Source organism: Spinacia oleracea, chromosome 3, assembly GCF_020520425.1.
Source record: "Spinacia oleracea cultivar Varoflay chromosome 3, BTI_SOV_V1, whole genome shotgun sequence".
NCBI classification, from domain to species: Eukaryota; Viridiplantae; Streptophyta; class Magnoliopsida; order Caryophyllales; family Amaranthaceae; genus Spinacia; species Spinacia oleracea.
The window spans coordinates 8,983,333-9,007,370 of record NC_079489.1 but is presented as its reverse complement, the minus strand read 5'-3'; the positions used below and the strand labels follow the sequence as shown (position 1 = coordinate 9,007,370).

Below are 24,038 nucleotides of genomic sequence, written 5' to 3'. Positions count from 1 at the left end.
ACATGCATGTGACTGTGGAATTCCTTATGCTGGGCCATTAAAGGCGTGGACAATGAAAAACCCAGGAAGAAAGTTAATAGCCTGCAAGTTCTATGACTATGCAACTGGAAGAAGGGGATGCAAGTTTTTTGAGTGGGTGGACGAAGGTATCCTTGACTGGCAGAAGGATGTTACCAACCAATTGCTACTTGAAAAGCAAATTTTGCAATCCCAAATTGATTTACTCAAGAGGGAAATAAGCAGGCATGAGTAAGATGGTGTGGTTGAGGTTTTAATGTTGACTGATCGCGAAAATGGTGGTTGAGATTCAATGTGAAGCAGAAATGCAGGAGTAAATGAGAAGAAGTTAAGAGGAAAGGAAGTTTGAATGTGGTTTGTTGTTTAGAGCGTGTCCTCACGCGTTTATTTGCCTCCCAAGTTGTGCCCATGAACGGAATGAATGGCCGGTAAATTGAAAAATTGGCCGGAATATGGCAGTAAGGTCCCATTTTTAATAAAGTATTTTAATTCAAGGTACTATTTGACAAAATAAGAAAGTTAAGGTACTATTTTCCTAATTGAGACAAAAACAAGGTACTTTTTGACAATTTTGCCTATATTTTAAGCCATTTATTCTTCAATTTAATAAATTCACGACTTCATGTATTAATGACTTATTTCATTGTTTTTTTACACAAGCTTATAATCCTATCACTATTGAAGTATTGAACTTGAAACATTTTTTTTTTTTTTACAAAGGGCTTAAAACATTTTTTATCTAATGTTTATTAGGGTATATTCTCCATGAAATTAGCTTTAGTAAATATTTAATAATACATGTTTAAAAATTACGGAATAATAATTGTACTCACAATAACTAAAATTGAATGGTTGAGGCACTATTTTGTTATTTTATTTTTATTTATTTCAGGAAAAATAAATTCAAATATTAGTTAAGTTCAGATAATATAAATTTATGTAAAACAACGATTATTCAAGTACAATTTATAACTAAAATAAGTTATGATAAGCTCTAATAAGTTTTGATAAGATAATTCAGGAAAAGTAAATGAAAATAAGTAAATAAAATGTACCTTAAGGTATGATAGAAAATGACATGTTTATAACAAGACAAGGATATAATATATTTTTCATTTTTTCTTACTCCTATCAAGTTATTATCCTCTACTTTCACAATTGTTTAGCATCCCATTTATGACGAACTAATCTATCAGAGAATTACAAAAAATTCGCATTGAGTCATACAAGTAGACTCAAGTTCGTAGCAAAGGGTTCGATTCTCATTAGGGAAACCGGACACACGAGAGCGTCGGAATTTGGATTATACACTCGGGTGCATAATACTCATTCTGCATCCTGATGAACATTAATTGAGAATCTGATGAACATTAATTGAGAATCTGATGACATGGAGAATGATTTCAATGAACATGGAGAATAATTTCAATAAACATGTATAAGTAAAATTTTGAAATATGTATTCTTTGAATTTGAAATATAAGTTCATTTGCTATATATTCTTTGAGTATGAATTATATATTTTTTGTATTTAAACTATACGTTCATTTAAAAACAGGGCACAAATACCTAAACCAGTTTTAAGAGAACGTGGTTATTTGTGAGTAACCGGAGCCCGGTATCAAACCCAATTCAACTTTTTCCCTCCATCGCCATTTCACCAGATAGAGATCTCAAGGATTTTTTGCCATTTAACACCTTAAAAAAAATTAGTTTTTGTAATTAAACACCTTACTTATTTTTTATTATATTTAAACACATTAAAAATCTAAAAATTTATAAATCAACACCGCTTAACGATTTCCATAAGAAAAAAACGTTGATTTTTAATCATGCTATAACTTCCAAAGCATAATTTGATGGTAGAAGGAGTTGTTTACCACCATATTATGCCTTGGGAACTTTAGCATAGTTAAAAACTAATGTTATTTCTAACAAAAATTGTCAAGTGGTGTTGATTTCTAATTTTTTTTGTTTTTTAAGGTGTTTAAAAACAATAAACAATAAGTAAGGTGTTAAATTACAAAAACTAATTTTTTTTTAAGGTGTTAAATGACAAAAAAATCCAGATCTCAATTCTCAAACTTTTCACTCCACTGTTCTCTCACTCTTCTGCTCACTTTCTCTCTCCTAACTTCCAACAATGGCAGGAAAACATCCACACTCGTCACCATCCTCAAGAGAGAGACCAATCTACACTTCCCCAATCGTCATCATCATTCTCTCTCTCATCACTTTCATCTCCATCATCTTCTTCTTCTCTTCTCCCTCTTCATCACCACCTGCTCCGTCCTCCATATCGACTTTCTCAATTCGAAACCCTAACCCTAACTTTGAGTACTCTTTCGTTTCATCGCTCGAGAATTTCCTCACGAACAAGCTCCCTAAGCATCCGAAGGACGATACCGTGAACTCAGCTGATGCTGTGAGTGTAAGGAAGCTGGATGATTCGATTTGGTGGAGAGAGAGTGTGAGAATTTCCGGTGATTCTTATTATCCTGCTGCTTCGATGCCGATTAGGGTTTATGTGTATGAAATGCCGTCGAAGTTTACTTATGATCTACTGTGGTTGTTTCGGAATACTTACAAGGAGACCTCTAATCTGACCTCTAATGGTAGTCCTGTCCACCGCCTTATCGAGCAGGTGAAGTTCTGTACTATTTTATGGAGATTGAAGCATATTTTATTTACATTGCTGTTTGCCTAAGAAATTGTTGTTTTGCTTAGGTTGATTGTTTTAGCATCTATATGTTGTTTATCATCTGAGAATTTTTAGGAATGGCATTTTAGGTTGTGAGCTTTATAACAATCTCATGTCAAAACTTGGAAATCAATCCGAATTCGAATATGACAACTGTGAACTTAAGAGTTCTTCAAAGCTTGCAATACTTTCCTTTTGAGACATACTTCTTCTTAGTGGGCAAATTAGAGGTAATTTATATGAAATTGGCTTGAAATAACGTAATTACGCTTCATAATTCATCGAGTTGTTGAGAACACGCATCTTATTATGATGCTACACATCCTAAACATAATGTTGTATGAGATAATACATATTTTAACTTATTAAGGAGTAGATGCGTAGAGTGGCCTTGTTGTGGGACGTCCCAAAGTAGAATCATGACCTATTTAAGTGGAGCAGAAGGAGTAATACGGTTCTATTAACTTATTAAGAGTTGAGTTTGTCCCTTGTTAAATGAATTGTGGCTAGGTACACTTGATGGTGTATTGATTTCCGCCCCAGTGTATAAGGCGCGCCTAGGCTCTGAGGCGCAAGGCGATTGGAGCCAGCGCCTTTTATTGTCTAGGCGAGGCGATTTCGATGAGGCGCACCTAAGGCGCAAAAAGGCGCACCAAGGCGCAAAAATGCGCACAAAGGCGCACTTTGAGGCGCAAAAAGGCGCAAAAAGGCGCACCTACCAAGGCATACACCATTTTTTCACCTTTTTTTTTTACTTTTTATTAGGGCGCCTCACTTCAATGAGGCGCACCGAGGCGCGCCGCGCTGGGAACCCCAAATCGCCTTGTTGCGCCTTGAGCCTTTTTATACATTGTTCCGCCCTTGTGTATAGATTGGTTCACTTTTTAGTGTTACTATTGCCAGTGATAATCTGACAATTTAATTGGGAATGAGGATGAGCATTGAACGCATTTGTTTACTGTTCTGCAGCATTCAATTGACTACTGGCTTTGGGCTGATCTCATTGCTCCAGAGTCAGAAAGGGTGTTAAAAAACGTCATACGGGTTCACAAGCAAGACGAGGCTGATATATTCTATATCCCATTCTTCACCACCATCAGCTTCTTCTTGATGGAGAAACAGCAGTGCAAGGCACTTTACAGGGTGTGAGTGCTTCTCTAATATTAATTTATGTTTGTTCTTAGCTTCTCTTTTCCTGTTTTAGTTAAACACTTAAACCTTGTATTGGTGTCTGTTTTGTGATGCGTGCAATTTTGTATTGGATTTGGATTTATATGTTCAGTGGCTCCTTTTCCCTTTTCCATTTTCCTTATTCAGCTGCTCATTATTTCTTCACCTATTTTAAGCTCCTGACATTATTTCCTTCATATTCTCAATTTCTCATATGTTTTCTGTTTGCTGGTTCAACTTTGGGATTACATGCGTTATTATCTTGAAGCTAGTCTTTGACAGCAGTTAATTTGTGAATATAACTAGTTGGTTTATAAGCAGTTCATATTTTGAGGTGTAAGAATATTTCGTAAATGGAACTTAGCTTCTTAAGAATTTTAACCAACATTCCAAATACCTCCTAGTCCTTGTTTAACTGAAGATCATTAGACAACCCAGCTTGGACTCTTGGAGTTAGATGTTAAAAGTTTGAAGTTTTTACACTTGCAAAGATCCGGCTTCAGTTTCTGATCTTGCCCCTCTTTCTTGTGCATAATTTTACTCACAAGTTCATCGGCTTCTTTTGCATGATGTTTTATGTAAACAATCATTTCATAAGTTTGTCATCTTTATGTGGGATTGTTTTCTTCCTCCTCGAGGTTTGGTCATCTTTAAGAAATATGCTTGATAACTTTCAACCTGAAAATTTATAACTATGGTTTAGCAAGTTAGCAACTTCTCAGGGAATATTGACTTATGTAGTAAGATCAAATCCAGTTATACATAATGCATTAGTGAATCAAGGGTCTAACTACTAATAACCCTATGCAAAAGTTTGGTTGAAAAAGTCTATAGACCAGTTACTAATAATAATGCAATAATTACATTAAACTATGAGTACCAATTCTACCAGATCAACATTATTGTTGAAGTTGATAATAGTGAGTACCTAAATGGCTCAATGTAAGAAAGAGAAAACAAAAGCAGCCTTCTGCCGGTTTGGTTGTGTCAAACAGTAGCATTGCGTCTAAAATTACTGCCAAACCAACATTTATTTTGCAGGGCCATATTGAGTGGCCTTAAGCTGATCAAAAGTCCTCCTTAGATCTTTATCTCTGAGATGATGGCTTCTTCTGAGTCTATTGATCTTGGTTAATTAACTGTATGTGATTCTTTAATGTAGGAAGCTTTAAAGTGGGTGACTGATCAGCCAGCATGGAAGCGATCTGGGGGAAGAGACCACATACTTCCTGTTCATCATCCTTGGTCATTTAAATCAGTTCGCAAGTTTATGAAAACTGCAATTTGGCTATTACCTGACATGGACTCCACAGGAAACTGGTTTGTTATTTTTCATGTGATCTTATTCTCACCTAAGAAGTTAATGTAGCTGAAGTTTGTCCTGTATTTGATTCAGGTACAAGCCTGGCCAGGTGTACCTTGAGAAGGACCTAATTCTTCCATATGTTTCGAATGTCGATTTTTGCAATGCTTATTGTCTGCGGGAAAATGAATCCAAGAGAAGCACACTGCTGTTTTTTCGCGGGAGACTTAAAAGAAATGCTGTAAGAAACTTTCTAACAGAAACTTGCACACAGTGTTTAAATTTAGATGGGAATTATTATAAATTAGTTTGTGTCGGTTTGTGAGTAAATTGAAGTGACATGTTTCCAAGTTCTTACTCTTTTTCTGCAAGGGAAATTGGGCTTATGGTCTCTGTCCCATAAAGAATGTCCATATTCCAGTTTGGAATGTCCAAAGTGGGTGTTCATCTTCTGTCAAAGTCCATGGACGTGTTTCCATTTTTCTAATTCTTTTACTTTCTCTAAGCTTCATTATAATCATTACTGCTACAGTTTATGGTTCCCTGTAAAGTTGAATGTTCTTTCAATTGGGCAAGATACACCTTTTCAAAGGGAGTCTGATGAACATCTGTGTCTTCGTGGAATGTGTAACTAGGAATTTATTATGAGATGGAGTCAGATAGCTAGTGTATAGATTAGTCTTGGACATTGTTACTAATCATTATCATCCTTTCTGTCATGCTCGGGTTTGGGGTTATGGTAAAGGTTATGCGTACAATTGTAAATTATCTTGTGATTTTCTTGATTAAATAGCTATCCTGCTCTTGATTACTGGAAATGAACTACTTGTTTATTATGCTTGTGGAAGAAGAAATAATTATGTTAGAAATGCCATACATCATATGAAACTCCGCTACTTATATTGCTGGTCTGCCCTTCAGGGAGGAAAGATCCGGTCAAAACTTGTGGTGGAGTTGTCTGGTGCTGAAGGTGTTGTCATTGAGGAAGGGTCAGCTGGAGAGGCGGGCAAGGCTGCAGCCCAAAATGGAATGCGCAAGTGAGATATATGAACTCCACCTAGATAACCTACTTTTATGCTTTGTTGGTTTAATTCTCAGTTCGTTTTATTGGTCTTGTGAACTGTTGTGATGTTTAGCCTGAATGGTTTGAGATTTCTCAGCTGAGTAGTTTTTCTTGCTTGTCAGGTCCATCTTTTGCCTGAGCCCAGCTGGTGACACTCCATCATCTGCAAGATTGTTTGATGCTATTGTTAGTGGCTGCATCCCTGTTATAGTCAGTGATGAGCTGGAGCTTCCATTTGAAGGAATCATTGACTACAAGAAGGTATGATTATGGGCTGTGGCAATGCCATTTTGGCTACTTTTAGAGTTTCACATAGCAACTTTCAAATAAAAGATTTTTCAGGTTAAATGCTATGAAGATTGAAGGGCAACGTTTTTTACCTTAAAAGAAAACATTATATGCACCTCTAAAGTGAAAGGACTTTTTCTTCCACCGATCAGATATGTGTTACTGCTGATTATTTATTAACTACTGCTATATGAACTTTTTCCGGCTTATTGCTGACTAGCTAGGCAGCTATAGATAGGTCTATCAGTAGTCAACTGAGCGCTGTGGATGTACATATATTATATATCCATTCTTTCAAAAACTCTTCGACCATGATTCTTTTATATCTCTCTGATGTAAATAGAATTATTGAACTTAAGTGTTGCTTTCTCATTGGAGGATAAACAGTAATGTCTTGACCCAGTGGCTGAGTAAAAAACCAAAAGGTTTTATGTATATAATTCCTCTGTATGGTAATATGAGAAACTGGGCGTGAAACACTGGTGAGGAGATGGATGTGAAAAGTTTGACTGTTGTTGTACATTCTTACCTTCTAATCTTTGGTCTGACGGCATCAAGTTTGCTCAAGAACTGTATTTTTTGTAATTTCTACCAGGTTGCATGACCTTCATACTTTCTGAAGGATGAAAGTCTAACTTGATTTAGTTGCAATTAGTTACCCCCCCACTTAGATTCCACCCCATAAGCATCCCGGATTCGTGCCAAGGGATTAGTCAGGACTAGGCCCTAAAAGCAGACATCCCTTTTTGTGCCCTAAGTAAAGCCGAATAAGAACTTGCCTGCTTCCATAGAACAATATCGTCTAATATCTTACTACCAGTATATGGTGCCCACAATTTCCAGTGACGTGCATTAGCATTTTATCAGCTTATGCTGCTTCTTACGGTTTTCATTAATTTCCGACTGTTTCACTAAGTTGTGGGCATCCTTCATACTTCCTGAAGGATGCCTTGGAATGGCCTGGTCTGGATGCAATTGGTTCTAACTACATGCTACAATTATATGGAACCCACAAACTTTTGACGTGCATTACTATATTATCAGGCTATGCTGCTTACCATTTGCATCAGATTTCTGTCTGTTTCACTAATTCTCTTACTGGTTCTGTCTGGATCAGTCAGCCAATCATCTTAGTTGCCAAATGTGTTTCAGAATCTGTTTATATACTCGTTAGCAGTTTGAAATGATTTTTCTAATAAGATTCTTTTTGCCTCTATACATGCAGATGGCTGTATTTGTCTCATCAAGTGATGCCTTGAGTCCCGGTTGGCTATTAACATACCTCAAAGATTTTAGTCCTTCGGAGATCAGAGAGAAACAGAAATTCTTGGCCAAGGTTTGTGTTTTTAGCTGTCCACAAATTTTACTCCAGGTGCAAAGCATCTAAAATGAACCTCCCCCTTTATCTGCTCGCCGTCTATCATCATCTTGCCTTTCTACCCTAAAGTAAAAGAGAAAGGAGATAATGTGCTTTTCACCCTGATATTCAAATTGTGTTTTGGTTTGTTGAAGGTTTTCATTATGAACTAACATAATTATCTTATTTGTCTTTTGCTTGGTTTTACTATGTAATTTATTTGATTGGAATTGTTTTAATTTTCAGTACTCGACGCATTTCATTTACTCAAATCCAGCACAGCCTTTAGGTCCTGAAGACTTGACATGGAGAATGGTATGTCTTAATTTTACCGTCCCTGTGTTCTGTGAACTTTGGCATTCTTGTAAAATGTTTACTGGACAACTCCTCTCCCCTCCTTTGCCTAATGAATACTCCAGTACATGTACATTCCTGATTTCCTGCTATATTAGTCCAGTACTTGATATGCTAACTTAAGAAAGGTGCTACAGATTGCTGGTAAGCTGGTGAACATCAAACTTCAAATCAGGAGATCACAACGTATGGTACAGGGATCAAGAAGCATATGCACGTGTGAATGCAGGCATTCAAATTCCAGCATTCCCATTCCCATTCCAGGTCCTTAATTCATTTCAATCAACCCCCTTCCACAACTTTTTGTAATTCCTTTTTGCTGGTGTAGATTTTCCTTTACGGACTAGCATGTTCATAAATATGCCTAATAGTTCAGTTTTACGTCTCACTGTAAGTCACGAAATATAGATTGCTGAACATCACAACTTGTAATTCGTCATTCTTGTGTTCCTTTTTGCATATAAGTACATTTTTCCCCCCTGATTTTTGTTCATTTAATCCTTACAATCACGTTCTTGCTTCATGTTTTATTTTTCTTCTGCGGCTGCTTTTTAAATTGTGATGAATTGATGAATAATGGAACTTGTGAGTTTTTCCAAGTACTTATATGGTAAGAAACTAAAGAAAGAAATTATAAAACTCCATTGTTCTTGCTGAGCATCAAGAATTTTAAGGTTAAAGTCCAAGGATGATGATTAGTCACCTGCCAAGCAGGTCTTGCATTGTATCATGGACGGATTGATGATGAATCGGTCCTAACTCCTAAGATGTACTTTTGAATAACTTTAGGAGCTTTTTGGAACAACTTTTACCTATATTATTTATTAATTTTTTATATATACAAAAGATAGAATTATTATGAGTTAATTCAAAATTATGAAGTTTTAAAACAACCGTTAAGTGGTTAAGATTGAAGATTGAAGATTTGTGTATGATATGTTGTAGGCTCAAATCCTCTTTTTTCTATTTGTAATTCTTATTGCTCATTGTAGCTCATTCGCACCAATTAGACTTGGTTATCAGGCGGGTTGGGTCAGGGTCGATGCGTGTCAAAAGCGGGTCGGGTAATAAAAGGGTCATTTTTTGCGGGTCGATAATAGGCGGGTCAAAATCGGGTGGCGGGTAAATAGTGGGCAAGTCAATAAACGAGCAATGAAAAACGAAAAAAAAAAGTCGTCTGCAAGCACAAGTGAATGCGAAGCTATACACATAATTTTTTATATCATTACTATTTTAGTTTTCAAAATTATTGCGGTATAAGTTTGACCCTATAATGACCATATCCAATAAATTCCATGTTAACTTGACCCTGACCCTATATCCATTGAACTACCTTTCCAATAACCAGGTCTAGGCGTCTAGCACCAACTTAAACAAAAAAATCGTTGAAAGTTAGAAACTTTGTGTACATGAGGATAATAATGGTCGTAGCATGAAAAAGACATCACTCATTATTTCCATACTTGACGGCTTAGATCTTGCAAATATGTTTATATTCCTTATACCTTTGGCTTTCTTCACCCTAATTATTGAGTTTTGACAAAGGCCTTATACTTATACCTTATATTAAACTACTGGTTTAATGAAATGATTACGGGTAGGAATGGAGTCGGTGCCACATGAATTTTGTACCTTCTAATCTGCACTTTCATGGAACGCCAGCATTTTGTGTGCCTCTTGTCCTCTTGATTGAGATCGACCATTAATAATGCTTCGCTTATACTCCGTACCATTTAATATCTATTTGATCAATTATAAAGTACGGAGTACTTAACGATGAATAATGGAGTTCCTAATTAATAGTGACATAATAAATTGACTGATTTTTAGAAAATAAATGGGTTGTGATTACTATTAGAGTAAGATTATTGATGAGGATTTATATATCCTCTCTTTAACTCTCTCTCATTTTCTTCCTTATGACACATCATGTTCTCTTTTTTCCACATAATTTTCTACTATCTCCTTCCTCTTCATCTTTCCTATTTTTATTTTTTTCCACACATTAAATAGAATCCTCTCTTGTTTCTCTCTCCTACTTTACATACCCCATTATATATTATCTTTTTTATTAAAATATTTAATTTAGGGATAATTTCCAGTATTTACAAAATAAATTAGCCTAATAAATTATTTTTCTATTACTATTGATAAAATAAATCGATTTATAACCTTGACAATAATAAACTTTGTTAAAATAACATTAATAATAATACTCCCTCCATTCCTAAATGATGTATCCATTTGGAAAAGGGTGGTGTTTTTAAGAAAATTGGAATCTTAATTGTATTGGTATAAGTGTAATGATTGGGTGTAAGAAAAATGATTGTATGTAAGAGATTATAATAAAAAAAGAAGAGAGAAAATAATAAAGAAAATAATAAAGAAATAAGGTAAGAGAGAGCAGTGATAATGATGGGTGATAAAGGAGGTGAGAGAGTGGGTATATGGGGAAGAGAAAAGAATTAAATAATAGGGGTGAGGAAATTTAGGTGGGGAATCTTTAGGTATTTTGATAATTAGATAGAAATATAAGGGTATTTAAGGATAAAATGTATGTCCAAAAATTGAAACGGATATAACAAAAATAAACGCTTAAAATGGAAGCAGATACAACAAAAAGAAATGGAGGGAGTACAATACAATACAATGACAATAATTAACTTACAATGTGTGCTTCAAGTACATCATGAAAAAGATGAGAGGTATGAAATATGGTTAAACTTAGGTTCATTTTATAGAGGAAAAAAAAATATAATCGTTGGTGTTTTTTTTTATTTACAAATAAGTTTACCATTTTTTATTTATTACCGTTATAAAATTATAATCGTATGTAAAATTGTTTAAAACTAGCCAATTATTAAATGACACGTGGCTCAATATATCCTCTCTCAATTACCATATATCCTCTTTACATGGAGGATATATAATATATTGTAATCCTCTACCAAGGTAGTATCCTCTCTTCCATTTCTACATCAAAGAGGATACTACTTTGGAGGAGAGAGAGTGTAAAGGAGGATGATATTATATATCCTCCCCAATGTTCATGCTTTTAGGGGTGAGCAAAAAGTTAGGGTACCCTGAATCGTGGAAACAAAATTAGGAACCTTTTACAATAGGTTTCGTTTCCGGTACTCATTATTTTAGAACGGGTACCTTGTTGGATACAATTTATACACCAATTCTAATTTGAAACTCCCATAATAAGGGACCAAGCCATATCAAAATGCTCCGTATGCCCAACATATAAAACAATCCAAGTTAATTTTTAGAAAATATAAATATGTAACTACATTTTAAGCCCAAACTATAGAACAATCAAAGGCCAAACCATAAATTAGCTTTTTTCAATAAATTAACAATGACTAGGTTTAAGCCCGTGTAATGTACGATTTTTATTTTGGTTTGAAAGTGATTCTTTTGTAATTTCATCCAAAGAGCATGACCAAGTCTTTTGAAAAGATAATATTTACTTTTAGTGTCATGTTTTTCATTGTTTTGTTTGGTTTTACAATTTTGGTCAAATAATAACGAAAAGATAAAACAACGAAGACGGTATTAAGTAGAGGTGAAAGTTCGGTTTTCGGTTTGGATTAAGGTTCATTCCACCCTCAACTTTGACAAAATGTTCACTTTTGTTTCTTTTACACAAGTTTTATCACATTGTTTACATCAGAGTCGCCTCATTGCCACTCAGTGGCGGTGCCAGTAGGGGTTCAGTGGGTTCAACTGAACCCCTACTGGACTTTGTGAATCTGGAAAATTAAATAAAGAAAACAAATATATACATTTGCGTGCAAATATAGGTGTTGATGAGCGCGCAGTGGTCCACTTTTCTAACCAATACCCTGTAGACGCAGTTATTGTTCTTAGTTTTTCTATTTTTTTTATAGTTATTATGCTTTGTTTTCTATTTTTTTATAGTTATTGTTCTTTGTTTATCCTTTGCTTTCTATTTTTTCTATAGTTATCGTTCTTTATTTTTTTGTATTTTTTATTCTCAGTAGCTAGTTTAGGGGCCCTTTTTCTTTTTTTTTTATCCCCCTGAAAACTTCGAACCCTTGACGGAAAATTCCTAGCGCCGCCACTGATTTTTTTTTATTTTTTTGATGCAAAAGTGAGGCTAGGCCCCGGAAAACAAAGCTACAAAATTAAGGAGGAATTAATCGCGGCATAGCCACGCCTACTACATCATCATGTAAAATGCGTCCTAAAGCTAGGGGCGGGAATTGAATCAACTCTATCTTGTTGTTCTGGGTGACACCTTGATTTGCTAGCCAATCCGCAGCTCGATTACCTTCTCTGAACACATGTATAATTTTTGTTTGCCATGCTTGGTTAGCTAGAAACTGTCTGCATTTGTTAATGTTGTGCACACACTCGCCTCCATAATCTTCTAGACGTCTAATGGCTAGGACTGCTGCTTGGTTGTCCATTTGGACTTGCAGTTTGGAGATTCCCATTCTCATTGCTAGCTCTAGACCATGTTCCACTGCCTTGATTTCAGCCTTAAAGGAAGAGCAGACCCCCATGTTATGCGTAAAAGCACATACCATTCTTCTTGTATCATCCCTAATGAGGCCATCCCCTCCCGCCGGACCAGGAGATCCTAGCGCCGTCACTGTTGCTACTCCCTCCGTCCCTTAATATTCAAAGAGTCATATAATATGTATCTTAACAGATTGTTTCTTCGAAGTCTTCCAAAGAGGATTTTCGAAGGAATCATACATGTAATTGTTTAAAATTGTAATTGTGTTTTTAGATTTTCCGTTATTGACCCGCGTTTTAACTTGCTAGCCTCACTCTCCGTGGTATTTGTAACGAGGCAAGGGACAAGGTATAAAAACATTTCACATGCTCTAAAGTCTAAATCCATTGATTCCTTAACAATAATAACGTGTAAAAAAACAAAACATTCATATATTCCATAAGCAAATAATTGCACTTTGCATATACATCATGAAAAACTTTGAACCTCAAAGCCCCACAATACTCACATCACTACAAAGCATTCATCAAATCAAATCAAATCAAATCAAATCAAATAATGAAAATAACAACTCTCATCCTTTTTTTTCCTTCCTTAAACAAAGCATCAATTACTTTTAAAAAGTACCTAATTAATTCTTATTAAACATAACAATTATTTAAATTTAATATCCCTCTTTTTTCTCCTCATGATCCTTCTTCTCCTCAGCCTCATTCTTTGAGTGAAACCCAGGGATCTTCTCCTTGATCTTCTCCAAGAATCCCTTCTTCTCCTTATCTCCCTCGACACACGGCTCGCCCACCGGCACCGACACAACCACCTCGGGCTCTGCGGCCTTATCCTTATGCTGACCGGGGAGTTTCTCCTTGATTTTGTCAAGGAAACCACCCTTCTTTTCCTCCTCTTTGTTGTGATCATGTTGGACAGGTTTAGTATAATTAGATGGTTCAGAGTATACATTCTCTTGCACATGGATTTGCTCAATTGGCACGTTTGTATCGTCGTGCTCATCCTTGTGTCCTCCTAATTTCTCATGAATCTTCTCTTTCAGTCCTGCTTTTTTCTCTTTCTTTTCCTTCTTTCTCCTCTTCTTCTCTTCATCATCCTCTTCATCGGACTGCGAAATTACATGTCAAACTTCTTATTAGTCATAAGACTTTAATAGAAAGCTAATCAATATGTGATTTTGTCACAAATTTCTAAACAACTACTAAGCACTCATTTTAGAAAACATACAAAAATGATTTTATTAAGAATTGGATATACCCAAAGTAAATAGGTAGCTAGATTTGTAATTTAGTTAGATAAATAATGATGTATGAGATAAATTGTATTGGATCACAGACCAAATAAGGTAAGAGTCTATCAAAAATATTTATAAAATATATGGGGGCAATCTTTCAGAAACAGAAATATTAATGAATTATAATTGGTTACAAATTACGTTAAAAATTTAACTTATAACACTTTGTCTCTTCAATTAACTTCACTTTATATATTATTTTATATTCTATATATTTTAAGGGTTGTCATCCCTTAGGATCGTCATAATATTTTCTTTATTAACCTTTTAAAGTCGTCAAGATCAGGATCCTACTTTGGATGGATGAGGATCAGTGAGGGAGGTAAGATCGAATCAGTAGAATCGGATTGTAGTACTGTGAGATCCTACCCATTTGAGAAAAGGAGTGGCTAAAATGATGTAGCATGACTCACTAAACTTATTTTCACGTACAAACAATGCTAAAATGCATAGATTTGGAAATCTTCATAATCTCGTAAAAAAAACTAAATAAGTGAATTTAATCTTGGTTGCTGCGAGAAAAATAAGAGTGCGTTTTATTCGCCTGATTTCCACTTATTTTTCCTGAACTTATCTTATCTGAACTTATCTGAACTTAACTGAACTTATCAGAACTTATTAAAACTTATTTTAGTTATAAGTTGTACTTGCCAACCGTTATTTTTCCTGAGCTTATCTGAACTTAACTGAACTTAACTGAACTGAAATAAGTGTAAATAAGGTGAACAGAACAGGAAACTAAAATTAGGTGACGTTATCACGAGCGTTGGTTAATCATTTGACATAAATTTTGATAGAATGTTAAAGCATTTTTTTATATGATAATATAAAAAAATTATAAAAAATATTTTGAAACCAAAAAAGAAGACGAAAAGTAAAAACGTAGGTAGTAGTTTAAATGTATCATTACTGCCACCCGTTAGAAATTGAGAATACTTGGCAGGAAAGCCAAATGGATGGGCATCTTTTAGCAAATTAGCTTACTCTTTGTTTTGTTTTTTTAATAAAAAAACTTTATGGAACCGAGTAACCCAATAGGGCAATAGGCCAATACTACTCGGGGGTTATGAGTTATGACTAGGGGTGTTAACGAGCCGAGCCGAGACCGAACTTAGGCAAGCTCGGCTCGAGCTCGAAACTTCTAACCTTAGGCTCGGCTCGAGCTCGAAGCTCGACGAGCCTTGAAAACTGAGCTCGAACTCGGGCTCGAACCTAGGCTCGGTTCGGCTCGAGCTCGGGCTCGAAACCAAGCTCGATTCGGCTCGTGCTTTGTTCAAGCATAGGAATAACTGTAGCCCAATTCAAAATAAGCTAAGCCCAAAATAGACACAAAATATTAGACTTTATAGGGCCCAATAAATGGTATTATTTGATGCCATATCAAAACAGCCTAATAGTCATTTAGTTTTATAAGTGATTCTAGTTGGCTACTTATTTGCTTTTGCCGATATGGGACAATGAAACTTTGTCAGTAATAAAGTCTCAACTACTGCCATTAACAAATGTGATTCTCTATTTTAAATTGTCCTCCAAAAGTGTAATGCAACGTGCACAATTGTTTGAGATTTGGTTGAATGCCATATTGCCAACAAATAAATCTCATGTTCATTCCTTCTATAGTTCTATAATAAGCCTTAGACCAGTCATGGCAGCTCCAATGGTCGTTCCCCTGAAGGAATTTTCAGCAATTGGTGTATCAAGAACTCTTAGATCCTCACATTTGGGGGTCAGTCCTTTAGTCACTTTACATTCGCACCCCTTTCCATTTCCTCATCAAGACCTTGACGAAATGCTTCAAAGAGAAACACCTCAGCTTGACAAACCAAATGGCCCATATAAAGTATGATTATTGCAATATGAGTTTAATTTATATGCATCTCATTCTTTCATTCTTTTGCAATAACCAATGTGGGATAGTCTTAAGTAGTAAAAATTACAGTATTATTAAAGCTCGAGCTTGCTCACGAGCTTTCGAGCCGAGCTTAGGATAGCTCAGGCTTGGCTTGTTAAGATCTCGAGCCGAACCCGAGCTCGAGTCGAGCCCGCCCGAGCCGAACTTTGACCGAGCTTTAGCGAGCCGAGTATCAAATAGTTCACGAGCAGGCTCGGCTCATTAACACCCCTAGTTATGACTTATGAAAGAGACAGGGGAAATTAAAAAAAAACAAATTTTGACTCAAGATGATCTAAAAAGATGATCGACGACGACATCGGAGGTATTCTGATGATCAGCGACAGAGACCACTAATCCTTCACCGGCAACCTCTGTCACTCCATTTTAATTCATTCGAAATTTAGGATTTCCTCCCAATTTGGGGCCTTTTAATTTTGGGTCTGAATTGAAGTAATTCGATTTTGATGCAATTAATTAGGGATTTCAGGTCAAATTAGGACTCTTATGCCTGGTAAGAAGTTAATTTGAAGAAATACTTGTATGTACGTAAATTAAAACTCTAAAATGACTTACGTACATACAAGTATTAGAATTACAAAAAATGAATTAACTTACAGAGCTAGAGCTAGAACTGTCGGAACGATGGAACTTCTGAACAAGTTTGCTGTCCTCTTCCTTACACTCAACAGGCTCGGAGACGTGAACCTTTTCGACACCGGAGGCGACGGCATCGACATCGGACGAGTGATCCTTCTTCTTCATGAAATCAAACAAACCACGATCGGTAGTCTCAACGGTAGCGGGTGCCTCATTGTAGTTGATACTCTCATCAGCCATCTTTGCTAATAACTTACTTGATAACAAAAGATCAAGATAGATTAATATAATTAAGAATTTCAGAATATGATAGGAAATTGTAAGAGGGGAGTATTAGTATAAATAGTAGGATAGGATGGGGTTTGTGTACAAGTGAAGCGATTCGGATTGCCTTTTTGGTGTGAAGAGGTGTAAAGGGTTTTTATAACGCTGCTTCTCAATTAACGCGGTTTTAACATCAACAAGTTTAAATCAACTTTTTCTCTTTTGTTTGGTTCTTTTTCTTTGATATTAATAAATTTAATTAATTAATTATAATTAATTCGTGACAGGAAGAATCCCATTTGTCCTTGTAACCGACCTTGTAACCGACTTCTTCAGGTGATCCCACCTCTAATTACTTTAACAAAAACCTCTTGTGTCAGACGCCTGATGCGCGCGTGGGTATCAAAGTGGAGATATTCCCCATCACGCGCACTATATCTATCTATGTTACACTTTAAAGGGAACACCGTTTTCATGGTTGGGAATTTTCACTTGACAAAAATGCCCTTTACTCAATTATAATACGTAACTTTAACCTACCTAATTTTTAGGATGACAAAATTCAGTTACCTCACACTTACCAATATTGAAGAAAAAATTTGCATTAAAAAAAAACCAATATTCAAAAAAACAAAAAAAACATGATAATTAACTACCTACTAAAAATATGAGCAGTTTTTAGATATTATATCTTACTAATTAAATAAATTAAATACGGTACGCATATGATTTGAGGGATCTTCCTTATGTGCAACATGATTTTACTTGACGCACCCCTTTTTTCATTCATTTGTTTTATTCTGAAAAAAAAAAACCTAACCCCCACTTTTATTGTTTTCTCTCAACCTTTTCCCCTATTATTTTTGTTCACGTAAACTTGAATTTTTTTAGTGTAACGTGTACGTGATAAAATTAGAATACGTATTTGGATTGACATGGACGGTTTTTTTTTACTTGGAAGACCTTGGAATTGAGGTAATATCCATTTTTTCTGTTTTTTTCGAGTCACTTCATGTAACTTATATGAAATATACACTTCCATTTTGTACAGATTGAACAAAACAGAATTAGCTATTTCGCATAGATTGAACATAGTGGAACTAACTATTTCGTATAGATTGAACAAAATAGAGTTAACTATTTCATATAGATTGAACAAAATATAGTTAACTATTTCATACAGAAACCAAAGAATTAAAAAGGGTATTTCTGGTTTTTTACAGGGGTGCGCCAAAGTAATTAAAGGTTGCGTATAGCAACCGTGCAAAATAACTTCCCACTAAAACAATAACTACCCACTAAAATAATTAAGAGAAAGTAACATTATAAAATCTTACGGAGTACTCCTATTTAAAATCCATTGGTGATTAGTTTAGCATCCGGCATTTTATGAAACATCTTTTAATTATACTACTCACATTTATTTGTTTATCCTTTTCCCTCCAGTACGAAAGTAGTAGTACCAATTGAGTCTCTAAGATTTATTTTTATCATGTCTCAAAAGAAAATATATGCATCATTTATGTGTTTGTTTCCGACAGTAAGAAGATTAAATGTCAAATGACGGTTGGTTCGACTGTTGGATGTTCAAGGATTGAAGTAAAGAAAGAAGCTACGGACGTTCATTTTAGTCGACGCCAATGTAAGCAAACAATTCAATTCTAACTTCTTCTTTTTTCCAGAAAATAAAATGTCCATGAATAATACTTGGTTTTTTATATATATATATGCATGAATCAAGGGAAAAGCGATTCAATGCATTATTTTTCTCAAAGGTGTTGACTCCTTCATTGGTCGGCTACAAGAAGGTTTAGTATACATTATCGAAGGAGTGAGTGTTATTCCCGCTGATGAAATATTTAAAATGCTGCCCCATCAATATCAACTGCAAATAACCAAAGAAACACAATATATCGTGTCCGACGAAGATAACGATGATTATCGAACAACTTATTATAATCGTGTGGGATTGCATGCAATTCAAGGTTATAGTAAATATAAAGAACGATTAATAGGTATTTTTCTAAATTCACAATTTACAATTTACAATTTAACAACCTATAAATTAAATTTGATAAAATATATAGTTTCTTTTGCAGATGTTATGGGAATTGTTGTATATGCGGGCAATGTGATTCCTCTGGAAAATAATGGGTCACTAAAACAAGATTTTTTTTTTCTTGATCAAAGATAATATTTTTATGTTATTTTTTTATAAAATAGGAGTAATGTAAAAATTTATAGAGTAGTTACATATTCAAACTCATAAATAATTCAAATACATTAGTTAACAATTTTCTATTGTTTAAAAGTATAGTTGTATAGCAATAAGACTGACAATTTGGGACACCTTTCATATTGGATATCGGCAAGCAACTTCTTAAAAAAAAGACCACATAACATGTGACTTGCAAGCGAAGAACTTCAATAGTATGACTTTTTTTCCCTTATTTCTTTGCGATACAAACATAATTTATATGTGACATTATAATAATTTACATATATATCAAGTTTATTTCTATCGAGTGGGAGATTTAGTCGACTGTACATGACACACAAAGATGCGACTACTATTAACTTGGTGCAATGGTATGGTGTTTTCGTAATTCTATAATTTTTATCAACTACTACTATCAATTGATTTGTAAATTATGTGACATGTTTATTTATAGGTATGATAATGATAACTTCAATCAAAGGAAGTTAAAGTCCATTTGTAAAAGTGGATTGTCAATGCATCATATACACTTTTGACATCAAATGCTCATCGTAACACCATCAAAAAAATTTGGTGCCATAATACTTCGTTGTAACATGCATTTTTTCACAAATTCACAATCCTTCTCTCCCACTTAAAGCATACACAATGCTTCAAAATTTTAGATTTTTTTTATTTCATTAATAGATATTTACGTAGTTTTATTTGGTAACAAACACTTATTTAGAATAAAGTGTCATTTATATTTTTAATTAATTAATTTATTTATGTGATATAGGTGATCATGTACCGGGTGTTTTTGAATATCCTCATGCTCAAAGACTATAAGGTGTTTGGAATATCCTCATGCTCGAAGGATGTTGGTTGTAAAGTTAATCTAAGTTGGTCATTTCATTTTCTTCAAGCGTGTATAATTAGTGTGTACTACTTATGAATTTGGTTTGTTCAATTTTAAGTATGTAATTATCACAACTATGTTTTAAATATATCGTCGTTTTAAAATATTAACAATATCTTACACTGTGCACGCATGGCGTGCAAATCTAAGCTTGTTTTCATTAACGTCATCTCTCCTGCCATTTAGTCCTGAGTAAATCTGTCAAACGAGTCGGTCGGGTCGGGTTGTAAAAAATTATTTTTGGTTTGGTTGAATCGGGTCAGTCACTTTTGGGTTCGGGTTTACAAATACTTGTTCAAAACTCAAAATTTTCCGTTTCGGGTCGACCCAACGGATTGAGAGATTTTAAAACGCGCATTATATTTTCATTAATTTAAGTGATACATATACAAAATATTTGCACAAATTAACATATTACAAATAACAATGGTAAAAAGAACATGTTTATTATGATTAAATTTTCTCACAAACTTATTTATTACTATAAATATAATGATTTTCAATCGATCGGGTTCAAAACGGATTTGGTTGGATTTTGATCCGTTACTTTTTAAGTTGCTCGGGTTCGATTAAAATCTGGTTATGGGTCATAAAATCTTGTTCAAGACCTAATATTTTCGGGTCGGGTTCGAGTCGGGTCAATTTTTGACGGGTCTAGCGACTCCTGAGCGACTCTTTATTTCTCTCCCCTCGCCGGAGACAACCACCATTTCTCCACCAGAAATCCACGGAACTCCTCTCCTTGTTTCTCTGCTCAAAAACCAAAGAAAATCAGACGATGGAGGTGGACGGTGGTGTGCGGCTGCTACATCGATCTTAACGCCGATCTCTCTCCGTCCTCACACTCGCCAGTGATCTATCCTCCCCAGCCACCGGATATGTCAAGAAGCACCATCGTTTCCGTTTCTCTGAGATTATGTAAGTATATTTTTCATATTCAATTTCACACTCAAATCACAGATCTAGGGTTTCGGTTCCTTCGCATATATTTCTTAATTATGGTGATGTAGTTGAAGTTATTCATTCGAATATGCATAAAATTATTGATTAAATTTATATTTTAGTTATCCCTTGTTAATTTTAGTTTTGATTTGTGGTAAGTTAGTATGTGGCATGCTTAGTTATGAATTAAATTAATTAGTGATTTCTCATATTTGGTTATGTTTGTGTTGTGTTTAGTTTTCAGTATGAATTAGTCAATCTATGGTCATATTTAGTTATAATTTTGCTTTATTTAGTTAAGCTTTGTGATGCCTGTTTCTGTGTGTAATCAGGTCTTAGTACAATTTGCAAATAGTAGACGAAAATATGTCAAAAGAATTTCTAGTGGCCGAAATCATGTCTGGTTGAGTTTGAAGGTTACTTAATGATAGATATGGAGTTAGAAAACAAATACTTAGTTGTGTCACTGCTCATCACATAATAACTATGGACCTTAAAGCGTACAGTTGTGAATAATCATAGTAATGTAGGTAACCAGGACATTGCATGATCTTGAACAAACAAGGGAAACATGGCAGGATGAGGAATATGATGGAGCTAATAATCTAGTTAGCTTGGGTGCCTATATCTCACTTTTTGTTGGTAATCTTCCAAGTTGTATTCTGCTTTCAACTGAGTTTTTGTTAGCTTTTGAATCATCCCACTTCCGTCTTTCAATGTTCATCCCTTAAACCCACTTCCGTCTTTCAAGGTCATCCCTTAAACCCACTTCCGTCTTTCAATGTTCATCCCTTAAACCCACTTCCGTCTTTCTGCCTATATCATACATGATTTCCGTCTTTCAAGGTCATCCCTTAAACCCACTTCCGTCTTTCAATGTTCATCCCTTAAACCCACTTCCGTCTTTCTGCCTATATCATACATGATTTCCGTCTTTCAAGGTCATCCCTTAAACCCACTTCCGTCTTTCAATGTTCATCCCTTAAACCCACTTCCGTCTTTCTGCCTATATCATACATGATTTCCGTCTTTCAAGGATCATCCCTTAAACCCACTTCCGTCTTTCAATGTTCACATGGGACTTCCTCGAGTATTATCATTATACTTCCATCACTCTATGAGCCTTTTTTTGTTTACTGTTTTACAACTTATCAGCATATTGTTCCTTGGTTATAAACAGGAGTGTCAAACAAAACTTGAAGCTACTTATTCAAGTTGAAAGTGATGAATCTGCGGCCTATAGGCGTGAGTGGAAACTTTTTGGAAATCAACTGCTTGAATCTGTGGGTTCCTCACAGGAAAGATCACTTGAAAAATTTCAGACATGGATTGTATATACAAACTTCATCAACAAGCGATTGCTTTTGCGTAACCAAATTGTAAATATTCTATGAAGCTGCAGAAGAATTGACTGGTGATGGGAAGCGCAGGCGAAGATCTAGGTTAGTAGAGTCAGTTGACTTAAATTCAGCAAGATGACATGAATTCAAAGTACTCCCCTGTTTAAGAATTATTGTGGTGTCACACTGCTAGTAGCTTCCCAGTGATGATTTATATCTTTAGATTAACAAATAATAACCATTTATTTTTGGAAAAATTGATTCTAAAAAAATAACCTTTAAGCGATCTGCTTAAATAGGGCTGACTTTCCGTTTAACTAAGAATAACACAACCTTTTGGACCTGTCTTATTTTAAAAGGTTTCCCTCATAAATGACTTGCTACAATAGGTAATATGAAAACCAACCTTACAAAATAAACATTTTTTCTTTAAATAATTAACAAGAAGATTAAAAAATATTGTAGCATATTACCTATTTTAGCAAGTTATTACAGAGGGGAGCCTTTTAAAAGAAGATAGGTCTAAAAGGTTGTGTTATTCTTAGATAAACATAAAGTCAGCCATTTTTAAGCAGATCGCTTAAAGGTTGTATTTTTAGAATCAATTTTTCGTATATTTTTTATTTGTTTCATTGAAAGTAACTTATGTCGTTAATGTAATGTAATTGTTTCACTGTAACTTCTTTTAATAATGAGTGTAGTTGTATCCTTAATTGTTTTGTTGTAAATTCAGACTGACATTTCTTTCAATTTGGAGGTACCCCTCTGGAAATCGGATGAACCTTGCAATAGCCATAATATGTCAAAGTATGTAGTTGTGTCCATTTATTTGCTCCATTTTAGTTTATTGAAGTCGGCAACAATTAGGCGTTGCCTACAGTTTTGTACTGCTATTTGCAATTGCTCCTTGGACAATTGAATTGGTGTGAGTTTGAAGTAGTTTGATAGCATGAGAGACTCATCTACTTTCTCTTTAAGTCTTTCATATGTATTTTAGTGCAACCTTAGATCTATAAACAACTAATCCTAGCATACATTGGTGGAATGTTCTAAGCTAATAAAATCAAGGCGGACTCGGACGTGTTGGTGAATGATCGCATAGGGACAACACTTGGGGAGTTGGGGTCCTTGTTCTTGTTCGTGATAAAAATAAAAATAAAATCTAGTGGGAAATGGTTTAGTTTAATTTTCTCCATTTTAATCAATTATTGTTTTAGTTATAATTAAATTAATTTAGTTAAGATTAATTTTGTTTTAGTTTTAATTACAGTTGTGTTAGTTAAGAATAATTTCCTTTTAGTTAAAATTAATTTTGTTTTAGTTATAATAAAATTATAATTAACTAATTGGTTTCATTGCTTTACTAATTGAATTTCAGGCTTAACTAATTGAAATAATTGGTTCCATGGCTTTAACTAATTTGTCACATTGCTTAACTAATTGGTTTCGTTGTTTAACTAATTGGTTCAATTGCTCAACAACTATTTTCTTTATATCTGTAACTTATTGCCTTATTGGTTCCATTGCTTAACTAATTTATTCCGTTGTTTAACTAATTAGTTTCATTGCTTTAACTAATTGAATTTTAAGCTTAACAAATACTTTCTTTATATCTGTAAACTTATTGATTCAAATTCTTAACTAATTAGTTCCATTGTTTTAACTAATTCGTTCCATTGATTAACTAATTGGTTCAATGGCTTAACTAATCAGTTTCATTGCTTTAACTAATTCATTCCATTGATTAACTAATTGGTTCAATTTCTTAACTAATTAGTTCCATTCTAATTCGTCCCACTGCTTAACTAATTCGTTCTATTTCTTAACTAATTGAAT

The 24,038-nt window shown here is 34.6% G+C and overlaps 2 protein-coding genes and 1 long non-coding RNA gene across 3 annotated transcripts; 2 read left to right on the top strand and 1 right to left on the bottom strand.

Annotated features, from left to right (window-relative positions):
* The first annotated feature begins 2,094 nt into the window (after positions 1-2,094).
* LOC110786110 (probable arabinosyltransferase ARAD1) lies at positions 2,095-8,737 on the top strand. The gene is made up of 9 exons (XM_021990630.2): positions 2,095-2,662; positions 3,689-3,862; positions 5,052-5,209; positions 5,286-5,433; positions 6,114-6,229; positions 6,378-6,516; positions 7,769-7,879; positions 8,147-8,215; positions 8,392-8,737. The coding sequence occupies exons 1-9, from the start codon at positions 2,162-2,164 to the stop codon at positions 8,524-8,526; spliced, it is 1,551 nt and encodes a 516-aa protein (XP_021846322.1). The 5' UTR covers positions 2,095-2,161; the 3' UTR covers positions 8,527-8,737.
* Positions 8,738-13,155: 4,418 nt separating this feature from the next.
* On the bottom strand, positions 13,156-16,951 carry LOC110786109 (dehydrin COR47). Its single transcript, XM_021990629.2, has 2 exons — positions 16,559-16,951; positions 13,156-13,863 (listed from the first exon to the last, which is right to left on the bottom strand). The coding sequence occupies exons 1-2, from the start codon at positions 16,778-16,780 to the stop codon at positions 13,411-13,413; spliced, it is 675 nt and encodes a 224-aa protein (XP_021846321.1). The 5' UTR covers positions 16,781-16,951; the 3' UTR covers positions 13,156-13,410.
* Positions 16,952-20,456: 3,505 nt separating this feature from the next.
* LOC130469362 (uncharacterized) lies at positions 20,457-22,940 on the top strand. Its single transcript, XR_008929857.1, has 2 exons — positions 20,457-20,838; positions 22,043-22,940. It is a non-coding gene; the product is annotated as an uncharacterized lncRNA (long non-coding RNA).
* Positions 22,941-24,038: the final 1,098 nt, after the last annotated feature.

What these genes read in the sequence shown, in the direction of transcription:
- LOC110786110 (XM_021990630.2), top strand. Translation starts at nt 2,162, where the DNA reads ATGGCAGGAAAACATCCACACTCGTCACCATCCTCAAGAGAGAGACCA. An exon ending in ATGGACTCCACAGGAAACTG is followed by an intron (nt 5,210 to 5,285) that starts GTTTGTTATTTT and finishes TATTTGATTCAG; the next exon opens with GTACAAGCCTGGCCAGGTGT. An exon ending in AACAGAAATTCTTGGCCAAG is followed by an intron (nt 7,880 to 8,146) that starts GTTTGTGTTTTT and finishes TTTAATTTTCAG; the next exon opens with TACTCGACGCATTTCATTTA.
- LOC110786109 (XM_021990629.2), bottom strand. Translation starts at nt 16,780, where the DNA reads ATGGCTGATGAGAGTATCAACTACAATGAGGCACCCGCTACCGTTGAG. An exon ending in ACAGTTCTAGCTCTAGCTCT is followed by an intron (nt 13,864 to 16,558) that starts GTAAGTTAATTC and finishes GTAATTTCGCAG; the next exon opens with TCCGATGAAGAGGATGATGA.